Source organism: Chaetodon auriga, chromosome 3 (assembly GCF_051107435.1).
Source record: "Chaetodon auriga isolate fChaAug3 chromosome 3, fChaAug3.hap1, whole genome shotgun sequence".
Lineage (NCBI taxonomy): Eukaryota > Metazoa > Chordata > Actinopteri > Chaetodontiformes > Chaetodontidae > Chaetodon > Chaetodon auriga.
The window spans coordinates 11,284,307-11,306,050 of NC_135076.1; the positions used below are offsets into that span (position 1 = coordinate 11,284,307).

Sequence of the window (21,744 nt, forward strand, 5' to 3'; positions counted from 1 at the left end):
CAACTTCCTCCACAGCCATTACCCCTTATTAGACTTAATTGACATCTTCTTGGTAGTGCAGGCACTTCTTTGGCATTTCTCTCTGTGTTGAGCCATGCCTCAGCGCGCTGCCACAGCGCAGGGCGGTCGAGCTCATGTCCGGTCTTGGTTTGTTTTGGCCTCAGCTGAGGGGGTCTTGACTTAAAGCACTGGTGCTGTACAGCAGGTAAGCTGTGCTGTGTGGTCGTGAGGAGCAGCTGTATTAATGGAGTGGCTTTTGCTAGATGGCACTATAACAACAGATCGATTCCCCTCAGAGTGACATTGTCCTCCTGCCAAGCTAATAAGATGGTACTTGGAGCTAAAGATGAAAGCTATATGCGTGAAATGGAAACTGAGATTTTTTTATATTTACATTTGCAGGTGAATGGTGACATTGGTGATATGTCCCAGCGTTTGTTCAGATCTGTTTCTCCTCTGTAAGCTCACATCATCCATCACTCCCAAGTACAAACACGGAGCAGAACACAAATAACCTGAACTAAAACTGAATACGTGCAAAGCCTGAAGGGAAATGAAACTAGACCTAAAACGTTGAGAAGTAGACGGCAGACAGGGCAGGTATATCTAACGCGACTGGCAACAAACACCACAATAAGCAGACATGATGTGTTTATGATTTTGAGCCTGGGAGAGAGTGCCATGCTAATATGAGGCATGAAGAAGGGGTGATTAAAACAAGCTGGAACAGGACAAAATGGAAATGAAAGGCTGTGTGATGAGAAAAGGAGCGGGGAAACAGGAGGGAGGTGAGGTGAAGTTTGGTGGAAACAAAACAGAGAGACTCGCTGGCATTTACTCACCTGGATGTTCAAATACGTGTTCAAAAGTTGAACCTAATTATTGCAAGTGAACTTTTGCAGCTGTGTGAGTTCTGCTCCTCTGCGGTGCCATTCAGCGAGCCTCTTTCTTCCCTCTAAAATGTTTGTTATTGTAATAAAGAGGCCATCAAATTATAGCTTATTACTGCGCCACGCTTATTACTGCAGCAACTCAGTAAACATTAACAAACGAGTCCCATTAAAGTTATTAGCTGGCATTCAGATTGTCTGCTGCCAATTAGAGAGAAGGTAAAAATGATTATGTAAATACACTGCTGACGAGAGGCTTCTGGACCTGCAACGCGAAACAGCAAGTGAGCAACTTGGAAATATTTTTGCATGGGAATTAAGGAAGCCTGCATCTAAACTGGATTATGTATATGCTTATGTGTGATTTGTATGGATGTTCTGGTCTGCTCTAGCTTCCTGTATGAGGACAGAGATGTCTAATGCAGCAGATGGAGTCTTCATACAGAGTGTGAGACACCACACCTGCTGCTTCTCTGACAAGCCCACACACTCTGTTCTTCAAAAATACACTGTGTATTAGAACTGTGCTTAAAACAACAACAACAGCACATGATTTTGTTTGTTTACTCCTTTCAGAACAGATGGGCTCTCCATCCTGTACCTTGAGGGCTTTTTGTCTCTCCTGAAATGATTACCGCTGCTGTGTTTATCACAGCACTGCGCTCCTCAGCACCACCGGAGCGCTGTTTGATGCGGGGCTTCTTTAGATGCTGTTGTCTTTCTCAGTGGAATTTAAGGTTGTGGATAGAGAGCTGCATTAAAATGAAAACCAGCCTCAGCTGCTTTTAAGACAGGCTAAAAGTATGAGCCTCTGAATGTGCCTAGTATGGCAAAATGATTAAATCTACACTGCAACATAGTAGGCAAGCAGGAGGTTTGTGTTTTCCTAACTTGAAATGTGCTCGCTGTCATACATGCTCACACTTCTACTGAAATGGTTTGAGGAAGAGGCGGCTGTAGCTTGGCCAGACTTTTGGTTTGACTAACTTATTGCACATTCACTCAATATATGGAAACAAGTTGCCAGGATAGATCTATGGGTCATGAAGTGGCATTTAGACTCAGCCACATTCAGAAACAATAATCTACTTATTGGTGGCAGTACATCATTATGATATCAGTGGTGGCATATGTCGACTGTGGCAAAACAAGGATTTCAGCATCTTACATTTTTATGGGGTCTGAGAATTTGTCAAGATCTTTACATTACTGTCAGTTTGCCCGGCAGCAGCTTTTTTTTTATATGCTTATAGCTACTTTGAGCAGTGCCTACCTACTATATCTCCTGGGATCAAACCTCACTTCCTTCCTTGTTGCGTTTAATGGCTGTTGTAAATTCAAAACTTGGCTTTGTCCTGACAAGACGAGCTGAACAGACCTGTATGTTCTGTTCCTCTATAAAATTATGATTTAAAAGACTGTTTTTTTATGTTTAGTGGTGCACAGTAAATGGAATAATGCGGTAGTAATGCTGGCATGAGTCACTGTGACTGAACTTTCCTTTGTGTTCGTGCTTGACAGTGAGCACAGAAATCCCTGCCTGTCTGTAATCGTTGTTTTAAAGCTGAAAGCACATCCAGTTTCCCTTTATGAGTCTCTGAATGCTATTGTTTTAGTATGCATATAAGGACTAATCATGATGTTGCGGTGGTCAACTTGTTTCCCAGGTTTCACCCTGATGCATCCATCACTGACGCGGCCTTACCTGATGACAGAGCCTCCGCTGCACACTGACATCATCCACTACGAGAATATCCCAGGATTCCCGGCTGTCCGACAGAACATCCTCAGGTAAGAAAGGCTGAGCAACGCTCCCGTGAATTAACATCTGTGTTAAGGTTGACTTCAAAAAACATTTCCAACCAGAATTCCTCCTGCACACGCACACACAGAGCATATTTGATGTGTTTTTGTTGTTTAATGCTGCGTATTTCTTGCAGCGTCCCTCTGGGCAGTCAGGTCATTGCTGTGCCAGTCAACTCCTCTCTGTCCTGGCACACCAACCGACTCCGAGACAACAGCAAAGATGCATACAACGTCAGCTACGCCTGGAAACTGGTAGGAGTCCTGTACGCCGCTGAGAGACTAAAACTAAAACGAGGTCACTGCTGACATTTAACTTCACAGTCCAGCACTTCGGCTTTGGCCTAGACTGAACAATGAAGTCTCTGCCCACTATGCAACACTTGCAGACACAAACTAATGTCTGATCAAGTCTTACTAGCATACATGCTTAAGTCTTTATACATAGCACATGGCTTTATGTCTCTGTAATGATTTCTGATGAGTTTAAAGTTTCCCAGTTAAAAAAGATATAGGGCTACAAAGAGGAGTCAAATAAATGATGCAGCTGGATGGAATCTTTTGTTGCCAGAGAATAATTGTAATTGAACACATGCGAAGATGAAAATTCTAAACTGGCAACTGCTTATTTTTTTCCTCGTTCGAATGCCAGTTGTAAATGAGAGCAAAAGGATTGTATATTTGAAGCAGAACAAGCTCTCGCACAGTCAGAGCAGAGACAAACGATGTTCAGCTGCGGCCCGATGAGCCATTGTCGTGGTGGGAGAATAACTATCTCATATACTTTATCTCCTCTGTTTCTGTCTTTAGCTCTTTATCATTACTGTGCCACTGTCTGAAAGCAGTATAGAGATTTATGCTCGCAGTCTTTATGTCTCCACCAAACCTCCACCACCTTAAATTAGTCAGTGTAATAAAAACCAAGTGCTCCCACACCCAGAGACTGTCTGTCCCTCCACTCTGCTTTTCCTCTCGGGCCCAGAAGTGTCATGTTTTAGGAAAAAATGGCAGCAGAACAGCAATAACATCACGCCGTATTGAGTCTTTTGCGTTCTGACATTTAGATTCTTGGCAGGAGCAAAAATATCACACTTAATTTCGGCATTTCTCTTTTTGTGTTTTTTAAAAGCTTTTGACATTTATTTTTTCATGCAGGCACCAGAGTTCAAACACGTCACCTTTGCCATGAGCTTGGCAGCTGTCTGTTTTTTAAAATGAACTCTCCAGAGCCAGAAAAGGGTAAATTAGCGCAGAAAGAAAAACTGAGGAGAGGCTGCTGTTTCATACGCTGTTCTGTCTTCTTGTAGATCTAAATAAAGTCCAGGGGCTCCTTTGTGAGTATATCCTGTTATTGATGTTTGTGATCATGACAAGAGTTAAGAAGGTGTCAGAAGCTCCTGGGTCTTCAACAATGAGATCGCAGAATTTGGAAAGCCCTGCATGGTTCATTTAGAATCGGTGGTGTGAAAGCAGCTGTTGAACTGGACACACTTATCTTCTCGGGCACACACCTGCTCCCTATTAAACACTGGCTGCGATGGCTGATGCTGACCAGTGAACCAGAGAGCTGATTGGGATGGGGATTGTGTGTTAAGTCACAGTCTCTTTGGCTTCTAGTTTGGATAAAGCATGTAAGGGTGGAGTCTTTAAATTACATCAACTCCCAGTGTTTTGTTTATTAGCCGGCTTGTCATCTGTCTTAGCTGCACTCTTGGCATCCTGCAGCATTGTCTGAAGTTTCCAATGAAAAGATCAAAACCAATAAATTGACTCTACAGTAAGTCTGATCGGTGCCATCAGTGAGCCACACTGTTGCACTGGCTGTCTACAGTGACCATAGCCACTTTATTTCAGGTTGGTTCCACATATGCGGCCCTGCCACAGGAAATACTCAGTAGTGCACCAAATGTGTACTAATCTGCTGCTGAAATTACAGAACAAAAACACTGAAGACCATCAGCCTCAACCTCCACTCCTGCCTTGCCTTCTAGGTTCAGGACACGTCGTTCATCCTGTGCATCGTGTATGTGCAGCCGGAGATCCCGGTGAAGCAGCTTAAGAACCTGAACACAGCTCCCAGCTCCAAGCTACTGTACCATCGTTTGGACCTGCTGGGTCAGCCCAGCTCCTGCCTGCACTTCAAACAGCTTGCCACAGTCGGTAAGATAAGACCCAAATCCACAGTTCTGGATTAGTATATAAAAACTTTGAGGAATAAATGAGTCTCTAACTTTATTTTTATCCATAGTCAGCTCTAAAACTTTGATTAGCATCTCTGACTGTCCCCTTTTCCTATTTCCCAGAGTCCCCCACAGTGATGCTGGCAGCTGGTAGTTTCTCCTCTCCCTATGAGCATCTGAGTCAGCCAGAAACAAAGCGCATGGTCGAGCACTACACCGCCTACCTGAGTGATAACACCAGGCTCATTGCCAACCCGGGCCTCAAGGTACACAAGCATGGGAACACAGATGCACCTCACCAGCCTGTAGGCACATACAGGGTTAATGTTGTTTACCTGACAAACACATGGCACACAGCCAGCCCTGCCGTCAGCTGACAGACATGTACACAAAAATCAGATTTTAATGGCTCCCAAGATAGAAGTACTTGATAAATGCAGCTTTAATTCTATTTCCTACAATATCTGGCAGGCTGCTTTACATTCCAGCTAAAATTCACAAATTTGAAATCAAGCTCTGCATCTTTAAGAAGGGGTCAAAGCCACACGTGGTTTTGGCAGTCTGTGTGCATTCCTGTCCTGGGGGGAGTAGGGGGTTAGAGTTGGAACTCTAAGCCCTAGTCCCAGCTCTGATTCCCAGGCTAGTCTTAAAGGCCCCCTCCAGTGACCTCATCAGCCCTTTCAAACTCTGAAGCCTCTCCGAGTTGGGATTTTTCAGGGCATTTTTCAGGCCTTTAGGGCTAATCAAGCCTGAATGCTGGTTTCCTGAGCCTTGTGGTTTCTCGGTTATACGTCTAAGGTACTGTTTGTATCATTCTGTTTAGCAGTAATACATTCGAAAATTTTCTAATTTCGATGTGTTTGATTTGGAAGTTGTGTTTTGTTTGAGGGCAGACTGGCGGCGTGCTCGCCAAAAGTTTTAGCCAACTTCTATTTCACACCAACCACAGATTAAGACTCCTACTTTTCTACTCCTTCAACTTTGTTCTCCCCTCCTTGTTTACCTCCTCCCTCCTTCTCTATCTCCTTTCACCTTCGTTTCCACCCTCACCGTCCCTCCCCACTCTGTCTCCTTCCATCCTTTCCCCTCTGCAGTCCTCCGTCAGGAACGAGGTTATGGCGACCAGTCACGTCACGGATGAGTGGATGACACTAATGGAAATGAGTAGCCTCAACTGCTACATTGTGCGCCGTTACATAGCAACGCCCAGTGGGGTGCTCCGGATTTATCCAGGATCACTGATGGACAAAGCCTTCGACCCGACCCGCAGACAATGGTGAGGCTTACTTTGGAGGGTGTGAAGGGGCAGGCAAGAGTGAAGACGTGTGTGTGTGTGTGTGTGTGTGTGTGTGGGTGTGGGTGGTTGTGTGTGTGTTTTAGGGGAGCAAAAGAAGGTTTGAGATGGTGTTGGGTAGGTAGGAGTTAAAAGGATTGAGAATGTGTGCAGACTGCAGCTGCATGTTTGTGCAGCAGCCATAACTGAGTTGAATGAAGATGAGATTTTCTAATCAGGCTGTTGAATCGTAATAAGTTATCAGTTAGCTAGTGAAGTCATGTTATATTAGTCTGTGAAGTTTTGTGTTTTGCCTAGTTAGGATGATAATCAGCACGTTGTGTAGAGCTCTATGAACAAGGCTTTTCTGTGAGATTACATTCATAGTCACACTCTTACTGCTTTAACATCAGTTTTTTTCCAACTGACAACAGGAGAAACCACATCACTGACTCCCAGTTCATCCTAGAATAGATTTTGAAAGTTTAATAATCACTTTTAAGGCTTGTAGAGGGTTAGCTCCAAAATATAAAGCCTGTGAAACCTGTGAAAGCATGAAGAGATATCTTGTTCGTTAGCCAGGAAAACTTGAAGTGGTTAACTTCCTCAGATAACCGTGCCTCTGTGATGTGTTGTGCAGGTACCAGCATGCTGTGGCTAACCCTGGTCTCATCACCTTCACGGGACCATACCTGGACGTGGGTGGGGCGGGCTACGTCGTCACCATCAGCCACACCATCCACGCCTCCAGGTAAAAGGAGAAGATGGATTTTTATCACAATAGCAATTTTTTTCTTGTCCTCTTAAATGAAAGTTTTAAGTCATTTGGAATAAAACTCAGTTTTGCTCAGTTCGATACACTTAGAGGTACTTTGTCTCCAGGATCTTATGATGACTAATGTTAGCTAATGCTAACAAACGTCAGATGTGTATTGCTGTGTAAGTGACATTTGTGCCACTGTTGCAACCTGTTTTAGCAAATCAAACGTTTACATTTCAACACTTTTATTAGAAAAGTAAACACCTTTCTTGATGGTGGTCCACTTACACACAGTCATGTCGTCTATGGATGGTGCCTTTAAAACAAAGAGAATCTGGGGAAATGAGGGAGAATGGATGTGCCATCGTCATGTATTTGAGTTTCAGCTCATTGTTAGCTGTCCAGCCCACAACTTCACTCTTTTGGCTCACTCTCACTGTTCTCATTGTGCTGTTTTCAGCTTAGAGTCTCACTGAAGAGCCAGATCTTTCCCTCAGGAGTCAGCAGTGACCATAATGAATGCTAATGTTGCTCTGCAAGTGCTGGATGTGAAAATGTCTTCCTATATCAACGTAAATCAGTTTTTGCAGATTTGAGCATTTCGTGATTGACACATTTGGATGAATTTTCCCACCTTGGCGACAAAATGATCAGCTCTCTGTAGAAATCATCATCAACAGATTCATTGTTAAGAGCCAAGATATCACTTTGGGCTTCCGGCCCGGAAGTGATTTCAGCAGAGCACAGTGTCTTTGAAGACAGGAGACAATTTGAAGGAGGCTAAAGGAAACCATTATTTTGCTTCAGGCCTGTGTAGAGAGTGACAGAATATCCCTCAACCAAATGGTCTGGCTTCAGAAACAGTTATCTGAAGTATCTGCTCTTCAGGAGTGCCCTCGAGCAAACCACCTCCTTGAGCTCGAGTGTTGCACCCTTGTGCTTCGGCTAATTGTTCTGGAAGTTAACGCAGAATGTTTTGGACACAGACTGAGGCTTATGAAGCCTGGAACTGCGGCTGAGATTTAGCTGTTTATGTTTCTAGTTCTGTGAGCTTAAAATGCAACTTAGCGGTGCAGCACTGCCTGCAGGAGTACAATGGGAGGTGTTTACCATGGTCCGTGCAGATGTACAGTGTAAACATTCAGTATCAGTGTGTTTGATAAGTCAGGATTAGTGTGTTGATGGCTGCTTCAGTGAGCATAACATTGCACAGCCTGTAGTCTGCATAAACACAGGTTTTAAGAGAGTGTGTGTTTGTGTGTGTGTGTGTTTTGTGTGGGATTTTTTTCTTTTTGGTTGGTGTTGCTAAATATTTATGTTATCTTAAAGGCAATTACTTCTGTCAGCACACAGCTTAACACACAATCAAAGCAAACAATGGAGCTGAAAAGTTCAACTTTTTTCCTCCATTAAAAAAAAAAAAAAAAAAAAAAACCTTCCTGGTGTTTTTCTGTTCACTCCTTTTCTCTCTTTCTGTCTTCTTCTGCTGTGTCTTCCTCTCTCTTTAGCTCTCAGATGGCTCCTGGTTATGCCATTGCAGTGATGGGTATAGACTTCACCCTACGCTACTTCTATAAAGTCCTGCTGGACCTGCTGCCCATCTGCAACCAGGACAAGGGCAACAAGATCAGGTAGGAGGGGACGGACTGGACTGACTTCTTTATTCTCTTTTCACCTCCATGTGCAAAATGTTCCTTCTTTCTTCTTCTTCTGTTTATTCTTCTGCCTTTTCCCCCTGAATGTATTCAGAGGTTGGCTGAACTGTTTTAGCCTGAGCAAGAATTAAACTTGCAAGGAGATGGAGAAGAAGAAAGAAAGAAAGAAAGAAAGAAAGAAAGAAAGAAAGAAAGAAAGAAAAAGGGGGAAGAGGAGATAAGCTGATTATCATGGCATTCCTGCTGGAGATGGGACGCTGCTGCTGTCTCAGCCCCACATACTTTCTCCAGCTTTTATGTCTCTCTCTCTCTCTCTCTCTCTCTCTCTCTCTCTCTCTCTCTCTCTCTCTCTCTCTGTCTCTGTTGGTGTTCAGCAGCCATATAAAACAGGATTAGCCCAAAGGGGGTGCGAGGCAGAGAGGAGCAGTATTTGGCAGATCGTTTAACGAATGGAGGGAAATAGAAAGGAGCCATATTATGCAGGTTGAAGTTGGATTAAGCAATGGACGACAAGGGATCTACAAAATAGTAGTCAATGATAGAATAATACTGGTGTGACTAATGTGAAATTACAGATATTCTGTCATCAGCCCTCTCACTGTGTCTGCAGTCTTAACATTTTGTGCATTCCAGGTGCTTCATAATGGAGGACAGAGGGTACCTGGTTGCTCACCCTACTCTCATTGACCCCAAAGGTCATGCTCCTGCAGAGCAACAGCACATCACCCACAAGGTAAAGGACCACAAGCTAATATACCAATGAAAAAAAAAAGCACGTTAATGTGCCCTTTAATAATCGCATCGAGCTTCCTTCCTCTTCCTTTTCACATTTATTTTTCTGTCATTTGTCATCCGTCATCCCGTCTTGTTGATGGCAGGAGCCGCTCGTGGCTAATGACATCCTGAACCATCCCAACTTTGTCAAGAAAAACCTGTGCAACAGCTTCAGTGATCGCACCGTGCAGCGCTTCTACAAGTTCAACACGAGCATAATGGTGAGTCAGGAAAGCATGAGATAACTGTGAGATAACTGGGCGTATGACTGCAGGAGCACACATCCAGACTGTCCTCAGAAGCAGGCTGACAGGATTTCTAAGCAATGTGTGAATATGTGATGGTATGACACTGCTACCTTGTGGTGATCCTTGGCGTTGCACCCTTCAATTATTGCCATATGCTATAATCCTATTAAAACTTCAGTGTGGTTTTGTGTTGTTACAGTGAATATTATCCCACTTTAAGTTCCACAATTTTAAAGTTATTAGGGTCATTTTTTTCAGCGTGGCATACTATGTAATCCGTGCCCACTTTCAAGTTCATCTAAATACCTCTGGTCCCTTTCTAGTTAATTTACTAATGTCTGATTAATTTCTATATATACGTTTGTTGTCATTGATTCAGATTATTTTATTATGAGTAATTGTGTGGAGTTCTAGTTTCTTTATTTTCTGTCTTGCATAGGATATAAAGTTGTTGAGAACTGTTTCATCCAGATGTCCAGTGTGAATGATGTGTTGATGATATGTCTCTGTCTCAGGGGGACCTAACTAACCTGGTCCATGGCAGCCATTGTTCTAAATACCGCCTGACCCGAATCCCCGGCACCAACGCCTTCGCTGGTATCGTCAACGAGACGTGTGACTCTCTGGCCTTCTGCGCCTGCAGCACTGTGGACCGGCTCTGTCTCAACTGCCACAGGTCTCTCCTTCATGCAGTCATACGATCATGAGGGATTTTTACTCCTCAGGCACTTTAAATTATTGCTATCATGACATGATCTTCCTGTTGTAAATGACCAAAGAATCGATTTGGTGTTGTGTATGTTACTCCAACAAGATCACAAGACAAACCTCTGAAGTTCAGTAAAGACGTACAAAAATAGTTTTTACTTCATCAAGTTAAATGCAGCTCATGGTATGCCAGGACTGTGAATTCTGATGAGGACGTTTCTCACTCTCATTTAACTGTTTTTCAGAATGGAACAGAATGAATGTGAGTGTCCATGTGAGTGCCCCCTGGAGGTCAATGAGTGCACTGGCAACCTCACCAATGCTGAAAACAGGTCAGTGCAAAACTGTAACACATTTATATTCACATATTCTACATTTTATCAAATCAATATCATGGAGGAATATAGTAAGTATTTTTGAAGGTAGCTCAGAGGAGAGGTTGCTCTTCAGATGATGCTTGATTCCCTTTCTGAAGAAGGGTGGGCTGTCGTAGTAGTAGTCATGTATGATGATAATGTCGCAGTAATGTGGTGAGGTGTGAACTGTGATCATATCACATACCACTAATGCACTGAATAACAGAGGCCGGGGTTTTATGTAAATGATAACACCACCATTTACCAGTCCTGGTGTGTGTCTCACACCATGAAGCAGTAATAGAGCTGTCAGTCACAGCCCGGACGGGTACAGTCTCCATCGGACGACAAGGAAAATGTATAAGGAAAGAGACAAATGAGAAGTTCCTCTCAAAATCTGTTTATCATGCAGGTAAAAACCATAATAGTGTCTTCACATGTACCTATGTCCAGGTCCCTTTCCCCTTGCTGTTATTGGAGATGTGGATGTGCCTGTGCAAACATTACAGGAGCATGTAAACGTTTGTGGGTGTTTCCTCACTTCTCTTTCTTTCTCACTCTCTGTGGTTTTTTCAGTCCTAATCCTGTGTCTCTCACGCCTCCCTCTCGTTTCATCCGTCTCCTTTCATCAGCCATCAGCAGCCTTTGAAAGCACGTCAATGTTTCAAATGCCAATTCCTTCTTTATTTCAGGAAGACATGCAATTATCATTCTTCACCGTCAGATTTTCCTCAGTGTTTTGTGTCAAGCAGCATTGATGTTTGTCTGTTTACAGCTGCTGCTTTGCATAAACTGATTTGCTGAAGACATTCCTTCGAGGGCTCATGCTTGGTTTTCTTTTAATGTCAACTTTACTGTATTTTTCGTTCTAGGATTTGGGTAAATGTTGTCAACTGAATGTTGGTTTTGGACCAAGAATTTGCACTGTACCTGCGCCTTTCTGCATTTTCATCCCGTGTGTGTTATGATTGTGTGTGTCGTCCAGGAATCCTAGCTGTGAGGTGCATCAGGAGCCCGTCAGTCTGAATGTGATTGATCCCACTCTGCACGACACCCTGCCCCAGTGTATCAACACTCGCTGTAGCCAGAGATACACCAGCAGGTAAACACACTGAACTACGTACATCCACAGTAGTACACATGTATAATGAATAGACCATTGCATGTCTGTCAGACACATGCAACACACACATAAATCTATCATGAAGTGGAGGGTGTATTTAGAATAAAGTTTTATGACCAACCACGAGGATGTTATTGGTACACATGACCAGCACAGTGCCACCAAGTGGTAGCAAATGGGAAGTATCCCTTTGTAACGTGCTTAAATCTTTACTTGTAAGTCACTATAGAATTAACTTTTTATCATGTGTATATTGTTAGTTCATGTTTATTTTTAAAAAACATTACAGAGAATCTACTATAATGCTCTGTGAAAGCAATCACAAGCTCTTAAATCACAGGCTTTTGTCAATTTATTTAATAATACACAACTGAATTCCTGTTAGATTTAAAATGAATAGACCAAATTTAAACAGATTTACTTTGTTTCCACAGTAGTATTTAGAAATTAAACAGAAAAATGATTTGTCTCAGAAAGATTATTTACCATCTGGCTCATCTCTTCAACAGTCCTGCACTGATCTCTGTGCTGTGTTTCAGTGACTGTTTCGGCGTGTTGGACTGTGAGTGGTGCATGGTGGACAGTGATGGTAAGACTCACCTCGACAAGCCATACTGTGCCCTGCAGAAGGAGTGTTTCGGGGGCATCGTCGGCGCCAAGAGTCCCTACGCGGACGGCCTGGGACTCATCGGTGAGTGAATGTAGAATGTCGAACTCAAGAGAGGTGCTCACTCCAAAGAAATAGATCAACTAGATTATTAGAATTTCTAGACTAAAATTTCTTTTGTGATTTGTACATTTTCAGTTATGGTTCAAAGTCCTTGCGGAGTGAGGTTCCTCAGTTATGAAACACATTTTCTGTAGATGTAATGTAGTGAACCTTGTCAGCCAGCAGAGTATAGAAACAAACAAGAAACAAACAGGAGACAAAAGTGTAATTATTTTCAGGGTCTTTGGTGCAGCAGAAATGTTGCTTTTGTTGATTATGGATAACCTACATTTCAGATTGACTGAAGCTCGTCTGTAGCTCGGTTATTCTTCTCATCATATTCCAGAGAGCTGGCCGTCTGCCTGCAGTTGAATATTTTTTCTTTTCATACTGATGAGAGAATAGAAGTGACTCAGCATCGCAGCATGAGTTAGGATCTGAGCCCCAGCTGTTTCATGTTGGCTTGTCACTTCTTGAGATGCCTGAAATCCCTTATACTTTAAACGACCCTCTACCCATCCTTTCCTCTCCTTTTCTTCCTCTCTCTGTCCCCCACAGATGAGGAGGTGGCATCTTTGAACATGATCAAGAGCGCCCCTGTGGGTCCCGTCGCTGGGGGCATTATGGGATGCATCATGGTGTTGGTGTTGGCTGTATATGCATATAGACACCAGATCCACAGGCGGTCGCACCAGCACATGTCACCACTGGCAGCACAGGGTAGGCTGATGTCTCACAAACACACACACTGGTACAACGTAGAAGTCAGTGAAATTCTGTCAATTAACATCATTTAGACATTAATACATTTTGGCACCATGAACAAAATAAAGCCAGAGCATCATTTTCTGCCCATGCAGTGGATTTGTTTGTATTTTACAGCCACTGGTTGGCCTATAGTAAGGTTAAGATTAAGATAAGACTTTATCCCACACCGGGGAAATGAAGTGGTTACAGCCAGCAAGTATTACAAAAGCAAAAACAGTGGCACAGAAGGATCCAGATAAAAAGGATACAGGATACAGAATAGAAAATCAACTATGTATATGTACATTATGTACAGATTATAAAAATAATAAAATGCCATAAAAACATGACTGCCCATTAAATAAAAAACAAAACAAACAAAAAAAAAACAACCTCCAACAATGGAAACATGTCTTGAACAGCAGCTGCTTGTGTAAACCATCACATTTTCACACACTGGCATTTCTTCAAATACCAAAGGAAGAAACAAAGTTTCAAAGCAGCATGATTACCAAGCAGTGTGCTAAGTGCTGCTGGAGCCGAACAGCTGACATTAGCATCATGTGGCAGTAGCTGCTGCTGCATGATTTGTGTAATTACTCAGCATTATTGACAAAACCATCAAGCAAGATTACAACCTCATTAAAACCCTCCAGTCCAAGTCAGTCTCAGTGTGAAAGTTTGGTAAACAGTTTGGGAATAGATGGTGGAGTGTGGCTATGTTATCACAAGGCATTAGGCGGAGGAACTGGCTCGTAAAGTCTTATCTGGTTTAGATAAAGGAATCCTGTTCATGTATCATTCATTAGAAGAGTAGCATCTATCTCATCTTAGCATTTTTCTTATTCCCTTTTCCTCCATGCCGCTCCAGAAATGTCAGTGAGAATGTCCAATCTGGATAACGAAAGAGACGAGAGGGATGAAGACAGCCATGAGGACAGAGGAATCAGTGAGTACTGTTTCATATCTCATTCATAATTATCTTTACTTATGCCACGGATCACTTCAACATAGGATTTAGATACTTCACATGAAGTAATTAGTGTTTTTTTACTTGCTGTTTGACGGTGCAGGTATTTGATAACGAAGCCTTTGTGTGTTCTCTCCACTTGCAGTCAGTAATACTCGATTCATTGCTGCTGTGATTGAGCGGCACACTCACACTCCTGAGCGGAGACGGAGGTACTGGGGGCGATCTGGGACAGAGAGTGACCATGGTAAGACACAGTTGTGTGCGCTGTATTGTGTCCTGCAGTACATCAGCAACGATGGAGGGAGGAACAGAGCATGTGAAATGCCAGAGATGCTGTGTCAAAGCGAAGCTCTTCATGTAATTCCCGTTTCTTAGTAGCGGTTTCATGCTTCTCTGTGGGTTGAGAACAACTGACTGATATTTGCCTCCATGTCGTGTTATTCTTATACAACAGATAGTTCAGACTAAAATAATCTGGTTTCTGGAAAATGAATCATTCACTGGTTACAAAACTGGCCCATCCTGCACTCCATAAAACAACAGTATCAGCCTACTATCAAGCTTCAGCTCAGGCCTGAGGCAGCATAAGCAGAGCTGTGAATTTAAAATGATGACGTGAATACAACCATGTGGGCTCGCCTCTCCACCCAGGGAGAGAGGTGCAGGTCGCCTGGGCTCACTGTTACAGACACAGCCAGCGGAGGAGGAGGAGGAGGCCCCAGGGTGGACCCAGAATATGCAGGAGTGTGTCTGTACCCCACCTGGGCTGGGAACACCTGGGGGTCCCACATGAAGTTACCGTGCTTAACCCTGTGCCACAGTGATCCAGGCCCAGAGGAGAGAAGCAACAGAACATGAAACACAGTCTATTTTGTCTTTTAATGACAAAACACTACAGAAGATGAAACCTTACTAAGATAATGAGATTTAGCTCCACTATCAAAAATCAGATTTCAATTCAGGTTTCAAATCCACAGCTAGCGTGCAGTTCTTTGGCAGAGGTTCAGCTCCTGGCTCGTTCTTTTCATTATATCACAGCTCAGAACCTTGTTTTCTCTCCGGCTCTGGAAGAGTTGCTCACTTGCTCACTAGAACCATTTGTAGAACTTGAGAGTCTGACACTCGATGAGCGTGGATGGACAGCTTCACCCACCGGCTCTTACCACCTACATATGGCATCACTCCACTTCCTGGCAGTGAGTGTCTCCAGTACTTGTTGCATAACTGATGATGACAGAGAAAACAAGGATGAAGAGAGGAGAGTGGGCTAAAGTGAAACAAAGACACGAGTGAGAGCTTGTCAGCTGCATGTTTCGTACAGTAAAGCTGCTAAACCAGAGAGGATGAAGAGATGTGAGATAGAGCTGCAGGAAAAACGAGGAAAACTAGTTTTAATAAGAGGTCATCTTTAGTTTTATGTTGTCTGGAATTCATCAATGCTGCCTGACATATTTTTACAGATTAAAATCATCGAAAGAAAATTATTTTATTTAACTGCATTTTTTTGAAGGAATGTTTTGAGGGGGACATTTTTCACCCAGATGGACGTCTTATTAAGACGTAACATAATTGAAGTGAGAGCATAACACTGTGACTCAAAGGGGCAGTGGAGATAAATGGACATCAAAGGCGTTTCACGTGTTGTGTAACTGGGGATGAGAGAGGAGAAAAGAACAGAAAATGGAGGGCGAGTAGAGAGGTGGAGAGATGCAAACCTGATGAAAGAGGGGAAATAAGAGTGAAATGCAAGGGCAAGAGGACAGGGACAGCGAGGAAGATGAGTTTGAAATAATGGAAAGAGGGGGTGTGCGTACGTCAGGGATTGAAGCAAATTCATTACTGAGTTGACGCTTCAAAGTTGCTGCTCCTCTCTGCTTGGTCAAAGGTGCCCTCCTACCACAATCCACTCACTCATAGTGCTGAAGGGTATGATGAAACACACACACACACACACACACACACACACACACACACAGACACAGCGTTATCAGTTAAGTGGTGACGCACACATACAGAGTGCTGTTTGGCAGAGCTGGTTTCAGCTGCAATATTAGCTTACAGGCAATAGCTAGAACTACTCATTTAATAATGAATACTGCACATACTGCATACATATAATCAACTCACCCTAACATTATACCGCTTGTGTGTCTGCAACTGCTTGGTACAATATAATTGATATATATAGACGGGAGGATATCATTATAGTTGAATATTTTTTCTGCTGCAAAAATAAAGATTATAATTATTTTCAAATTTCGTCTTTCATGCTTTTAAGGAAATTCCCGTTTAGAAGTCAGACGTCTTCAGACCGTCTTTAAAATTTACTTTGGATAGACAAGTTAAAGTTTGACATTTTTCACTTTCTTGCTGAGATTAGATATTAAAGCTGATACCACTCCCTAGTACGAATGCTAAATCTGAGACTGCAGCCAGTTAGCTTAGCCCAGCTGGTTACTGCTCCTGGCAAAGTAATGCAATAGTCCAGCACATAACCTCCATTATACTTATGAAACAAAGCAGATATATGGTGTCAAATAGTGAGCTTTAGCCTTTGGACAGAGCAATGCTTCTCCCCTGTTTCTAGTCTTTATGCTAAGCTACGATAACTGGCCGCTGGCAGTTTCCTACTCAGTTCACAGACATGAGAGTGGTGCTAATCTTGTCATCTAACTCTTGCAAGAAGGCCATTAAGTGTTTTTAAGTCGTCAAACTATTCCTTCAAATACAGGCGCATTAGTCAACATGTTCAGTTTGTCACAGACTTAACTGCTGTCGTTTAATCGTCTGTAAGCTGAATTTCTTCCCAGGATTTAGACTTGTCTCGTCTTCAGCTGTCCTCCAAGTGTTCAGAAAGCTCAAGGGAGCAGTCATGATAAGAAATTTGGAGTGTGTCTCCATGGTGCAGTAACATGGTCGTTTACCACGTCTCTTGACATTAAGAGGGATTTGCGCTTCTCACCTGGTGCAGCTGCAAATTGTGAGCAGGACACAGTTAACTGTAGACCTGCGTGAAAGTCTGCCTCTTGCTTTGGGGAAAAGAGGGATAAACTGTGCTGAAGTTGGCACCTTCCATGTCTGGAACTTCTTTGAAGTCTCCATCCCTCCCGTTCCTTTAATCCCTCCCTTCCTCTCCCCTCTCTGCCACCCCCTCTTTTTGTCTCCTTGTCTCTCCCTCTGCTCATTCTTCTGTCTGTCCTTTTCTTTGTCAGCTTTATTTCGTTTGGTATCAAAGCCCGGCTAATCTTCTGAGAATCAGGGAGGGAAATGTCTGAGCAAACTTCTCAGTTTGAGTGTAGTTCAGGGTTTCAGGAGACCTCAGTCACATAACTGCGAGGTACAGCTCGGCTCAACTCGACTCTACTTATTCTTTTTCGGTTGTCCATTGTGAATAATACCTGGCACAAGGTGCTTTTCGGTATCAACTCAATCGAGGTTCCAAGCGAACTGAACCGAAAAGTGAAAAAAAGGCTAAAAGGTGATGTGAAAGCGCTGCATGATTACTCATGCGACACAAGACATCCTGCACAAACCAGCATTTCTAAGTAACCATGATACCACGTTTTTGGTATTTATGACCAATACCCGGAAAACTAATTTGCAAATGTTGGCATGCTAACACACTAAACTGAGATAATGAACATGGGGAACAAAACATACCTGCTTTGCAACAGCATGTTAGCATTGTTAGCTTGTTAGCATGCGGACGTAAAAATGCATCTCAAAGCACAGCTGTGCAGAGTTACAGCTGCATGGGGCGGCTAGCATGGCTATAGACTCCTCAGACTTAAAGCATGCATTTGGTGATGGCCAATGGAAAACAAGCTTTCTGCTTGATACTGCGAACAAAGCCCCGAGCAGAATCTTGAGGGATCAGATGGCTTTACTTGATGGTTTAAATGATTAACCGTTTGATGTTTGGAGATAAATCTGACACAAATATATACACATACTTCAACCTAACACCTTCTCTCTACAGGCCACAGACATATAAACCCCAGCTGACACACACACACACGCTCGCAATTCACTTGGTTCAGTGTCTCTGGAGGTTTAATGTTCCATCATCCAAAATGGCTGTGATTTTTCTATAAATATAATCGGCAAGGCACTCAGGCTTCCAGGGTTATTTGCTCAACTGCAATAACAGATTGATGTTCCCATCGAGCAGCATGTTGCTGGTGTCGCTTCAGAATCTGAAAAAAGACGCCGCTAAAGGAATTAAGGAAAATGAGTTTTTCCAGATTAACTCCCAAATATATTTTTATAGTCAGACCATGTGTTTCAGATGGATTTCATGGCCTGAAGGTGATGAAACGCACTCAGTAGATGAAGGGTTATGCGGAATTTGAGTTCAAGTGAAAACATTAAGCAAACGGAATAAACCCAGAGCCTGAAAGGTTCTCGTGAAGACGAGCTGCTGGAAGCCTGCGTGATTAGTCATCTCAGTCGTCACAAACCTGGAGGTAAATTTGGCCCGGTACAAATTTTAATTCGTCTTTTTCGTCAGTAGAAAATAAAATATTGGTTTCCTTATGTTAATAAGTCATTCTGTGACCCAGTAATCCCTTTTCTCTATGGCAGCGCTACTGCCCTCCCACTGCTCCACTTACCAGCGGATCCTAACTGCCATGTTGGCTTATGCTCCTGTCTCCTCAGGCTAAACGTATGTGCACGATGTGTAGGAAAGTGGTCATAAATATGGATGCTTCTTTTTTTCAAACTGCATGAGAAAGCTGAAAACACAGAGCGAAAAAGCCCAGCAGGGATATTTAGTTGTCACTGTGCCATCAAAGAGCCTGTACTGCTTTCAGAAACATTGTGTGTTACCGTGTCTTCACATGAATCTCTCTGCGTTGAACGTCTCGCACTGGAGGGCATCGTTTGCTCAGTGCTTTCTTTTATGGTGTCTTCCCATTTCTTTTCAATGTTCTGCAGCTATACTAAACAGCTGCATCGTTTCTGAACATTTATGGCTCGCGTTCCGTCTTTCAGTCTTATGACCCCCCCAGCTGTGAAAGGCAAAACATTCTCTAGTTGCAGCCTCTCATTCTTCAGCTCTTTTGTCAGTTGTCATTCTTTTTATTGGCATTTTATTGACTAAAGGATTGGATTATTAATTGGTTATCAAAAGTTTCAACAGCTTGCTTGATGATTAAAATAATCATTACTTGCAGCCCCTTTGGAAGTATGGGAGAGATTAAAGATTGAGCAAAGCAGTTAACATGTCGAGGTTGTGGCAAGGTTTCTCAACCATTGCTGCCTTTTAAAATTCACCCAGCACGACCCACTAATGCTATAGTGTCAAGTGAAAAATGTAAGTGTGGAACGCTGGCATGCAAGGAGCTCCATGTGACAGTGATATCAGACAAATATCAGTTTCACAGAGTGAGAACAGGCTGACTAATAGCAACCTCTGCTTGCCTTTTGTCTCCAGGCTACAGCACCATGAGTCCGCAGGAGGACAGCGAGAATCCGCCCGGAAACAATGACCCGCTCTCGGCCGGTGTCGACGTCGGCAACCACGATGATGACCTCGACTTGGACACGCCTCCTCAGACGGCTGCGTTGCTCAGCCACAAGTTTCACCCCTACCGGCACACGCATACACACCACCACCCGCTGCACACGCACACACACCACCTGCAGGCCGCGGTCACCGTGCACAGCGTGGACGCGGAGTGCTGATCTACAGTGCAGCATTCACCCTCCTGCCAGGGACAAAACTTTTCGGTTTTTATTAAAGACTATTTTTAAAAACACTCGTGCTTGATCAGACAGTAAGTACTGTCGGGAGGGATGGAGGGACCCGCACTGTCACTGGGCCACTGGACCTCCACCATGAATGGATGTTTAGCTTAATATGGGTATTAGCCTCATGGTCTCATTGTGCCAACATATCCATCTTAACCGTATTTTTTTCAAACCCTGTCCATTATCTGGCAAGTGTACACAGTTATACACACTGTAAAGCTCCAGACCTGGACTAGTATAAATATCCAAATGGGATTTTTTGTTTGTTTTCTGATGGAATTTTCGGCACTCAGGATTCAGTGAGAGCACACAACAACCTTTGGGAGCGGACAAAAACGCTGTTTGAGCCCATTCATTGAGAAGAGGACATAAGTGGAAGCTAAAAGTCCTTGAGGGAGGACAATCATCTTCATTTCCATGTGGAACGTCAGAGCAAACACTTTCTAGAACTGGCGGATAGTCGAATTAACATAGAAATGTAGATGCTAATTGGACCCCTTTAGCCCCAGGGCTCCATCCCAGCCTCCACACAGGTTGTTCCCCCACTGAGAGCCCACTTGTGTTGAGGTTCAGGAGGGGAACAGAGCACTCCTTACACTTGTGGAAAAAGTCTCAGATGAAGAGTAAAACATACTGTTGTTTCCACGCAGGCTGGGATCTGATGTGGGATTCTGTCATGGATTCTATGCCAGCTTCACTCTCCATGCTTCTCCAGATTGACACTCCACTGCTTGGTGTCTCTGAAACTTACACAACATGGTTTGGGAAAGTTTTTTGGACATTTTTTCTGTGAACTTCAAAGTCTGAGAAATCTTCAATGATTCACTTAAATATAGGAAGAAACACTTTTAAGATGAAAGGATTATTTTTCTACTATTTATTAAAGAGGTAGATTTTCGGGCAAGCAGCTGTGGCTAACAAACAAGCAGTCAGGATGAGTGATGCGTACCGACCCACTTCCTGTAACGATGCATCAGATTTACTGCTCGTTATTTTCAGTTTTTGTTTCCCTGGAAGTCTGTGACCGGTGGTGTTTATTTTGAATTTTAGAAACAATAATAATGTAACAGCTAGTGTGAAAATTCACACTGAGGGACTGTGGTGCATAATCAGCAGCTCATTTTCCTTCATTTTTCTAACACCAGAGGCATATTCTCAGCTATCCTCTCCATAAGAGATTTTTCATCCTACAGTGCGGTGAACAGTGTGTTCTTCAAACAGGAAATATTTTTGGATGAGCAGGGACCTACACATCTGAGTCACGATCAGAGCTGCTCCTGTCAAAAAAAAAAAAATCCAGGTATTTTGTCTGTGAATATCTTTTTTTTTTTTTTTTTTTTTTTTTTTTTTAAAGAAAGAAAACGATGAGCCTTAATCACACCCTGTGTTGGAGCAGTTAGGAAGTGGTCTTTGACATACAGCACAGTTTTCTTTCTGCAGTCACAGCTGTGAATCACCGGGTCTTTGTGTTCTTGTAAGGTGCGGAGCATCCTCACTCTGGACATGGAGGCAGCCTCCTGGGGGTAGAGAAAGAAGAGAGAGATGAACGCCAAAAAAAAGCATTCCTGGCTTTAGTCGCTGCTGGGGATTTGGTGTGTGAGGGTAATTGGCGACCCTCACAGAGGTCCTGAGAGATTCACAGAAGCTGAGTGCTGTCCCCTCAGTCTGCCTGAGTAGAAAAACCAGTACACAATGCCGTCACACTCCCGTTTTACCACAACTTACTGCATCTGAGGCCGAGCTGATACTGTACATGTGTTAAGGTTGCGTGCTGGATTTGAAGCTAAATTT

The 21,744-nt window shown here is 43.2% G+C and overlaps 1 protein-coding gene across 1 annotated transcript in view; it reads left to right on the forward strand.

Moving 5' to 3' along the window:
- cachd1 (cache domain containing 1) overlaps positions 1-21,297 on the forward strand; it is an 81,142-nt gene extending 59,845 nt beyond the window's left edge. Inside the window, exons 11-27 of the mRNA XM_076724237.1 lie at positions 2,558-2,681; positions 2,831-2,948; positions 4,685-4,853; positions 4,997-5,139; positions 5,968-6,149; positions 6,787-6,897; positions 8,415-8,537; positions 9,195-9,294; positions 9,440-9,556; positions 10,099-10,259; positions 10,537-10,623; positions 11,633-11,749; positions 12,310-12,461; positions 13,038-13,199; positions 14,098-14,175; positions 14,342-14,443; positions 19,637-21,297. Of these exons, the coding sequence (XP_076580352.1) occupies positions 2,558-2,681; positions 2,831-2,948; positions 4,685-4,853; positions 4,997-5,139; positions 5,968-6,149; positions 6,787-6,897; positions 8,415-8,537; positions 9,195-9,294; positions 9,440-9,556; positions 10,099-10,259; positions 10,537-10,623; positions 11,633-11,749; positions 12,310-12,461; positions 13,038-13,199; positions 14,098-14,175; positions 14,342-14,443; positions 19,637-19,887 (2,297 nt within the window). The 3' untranslated portion in view covers positions 19,888-21,297. The remainder of the gene's footprint in view (positions 1-2,557; positions 2,682-2,830; positions 2,949-4,684; positions 4,854-4,996; positions 5,140-5,967; positions 6,150-6,786; positions 6,898-8,414; positions 8,538-9,194; positions 9,295-9,439; positions 9,557-10,098; positions 10,260-10,536; positions 10,624-11,632; positions 11,750-12,309; positions 12,462-13,037; positions 13,200-14,097; positions 14,176-14,341; positions 14,444-19,636) is intronic.
- The last annotated feature ends 447 nt before the right edge of the window (positions 21,298-21,744 follow it).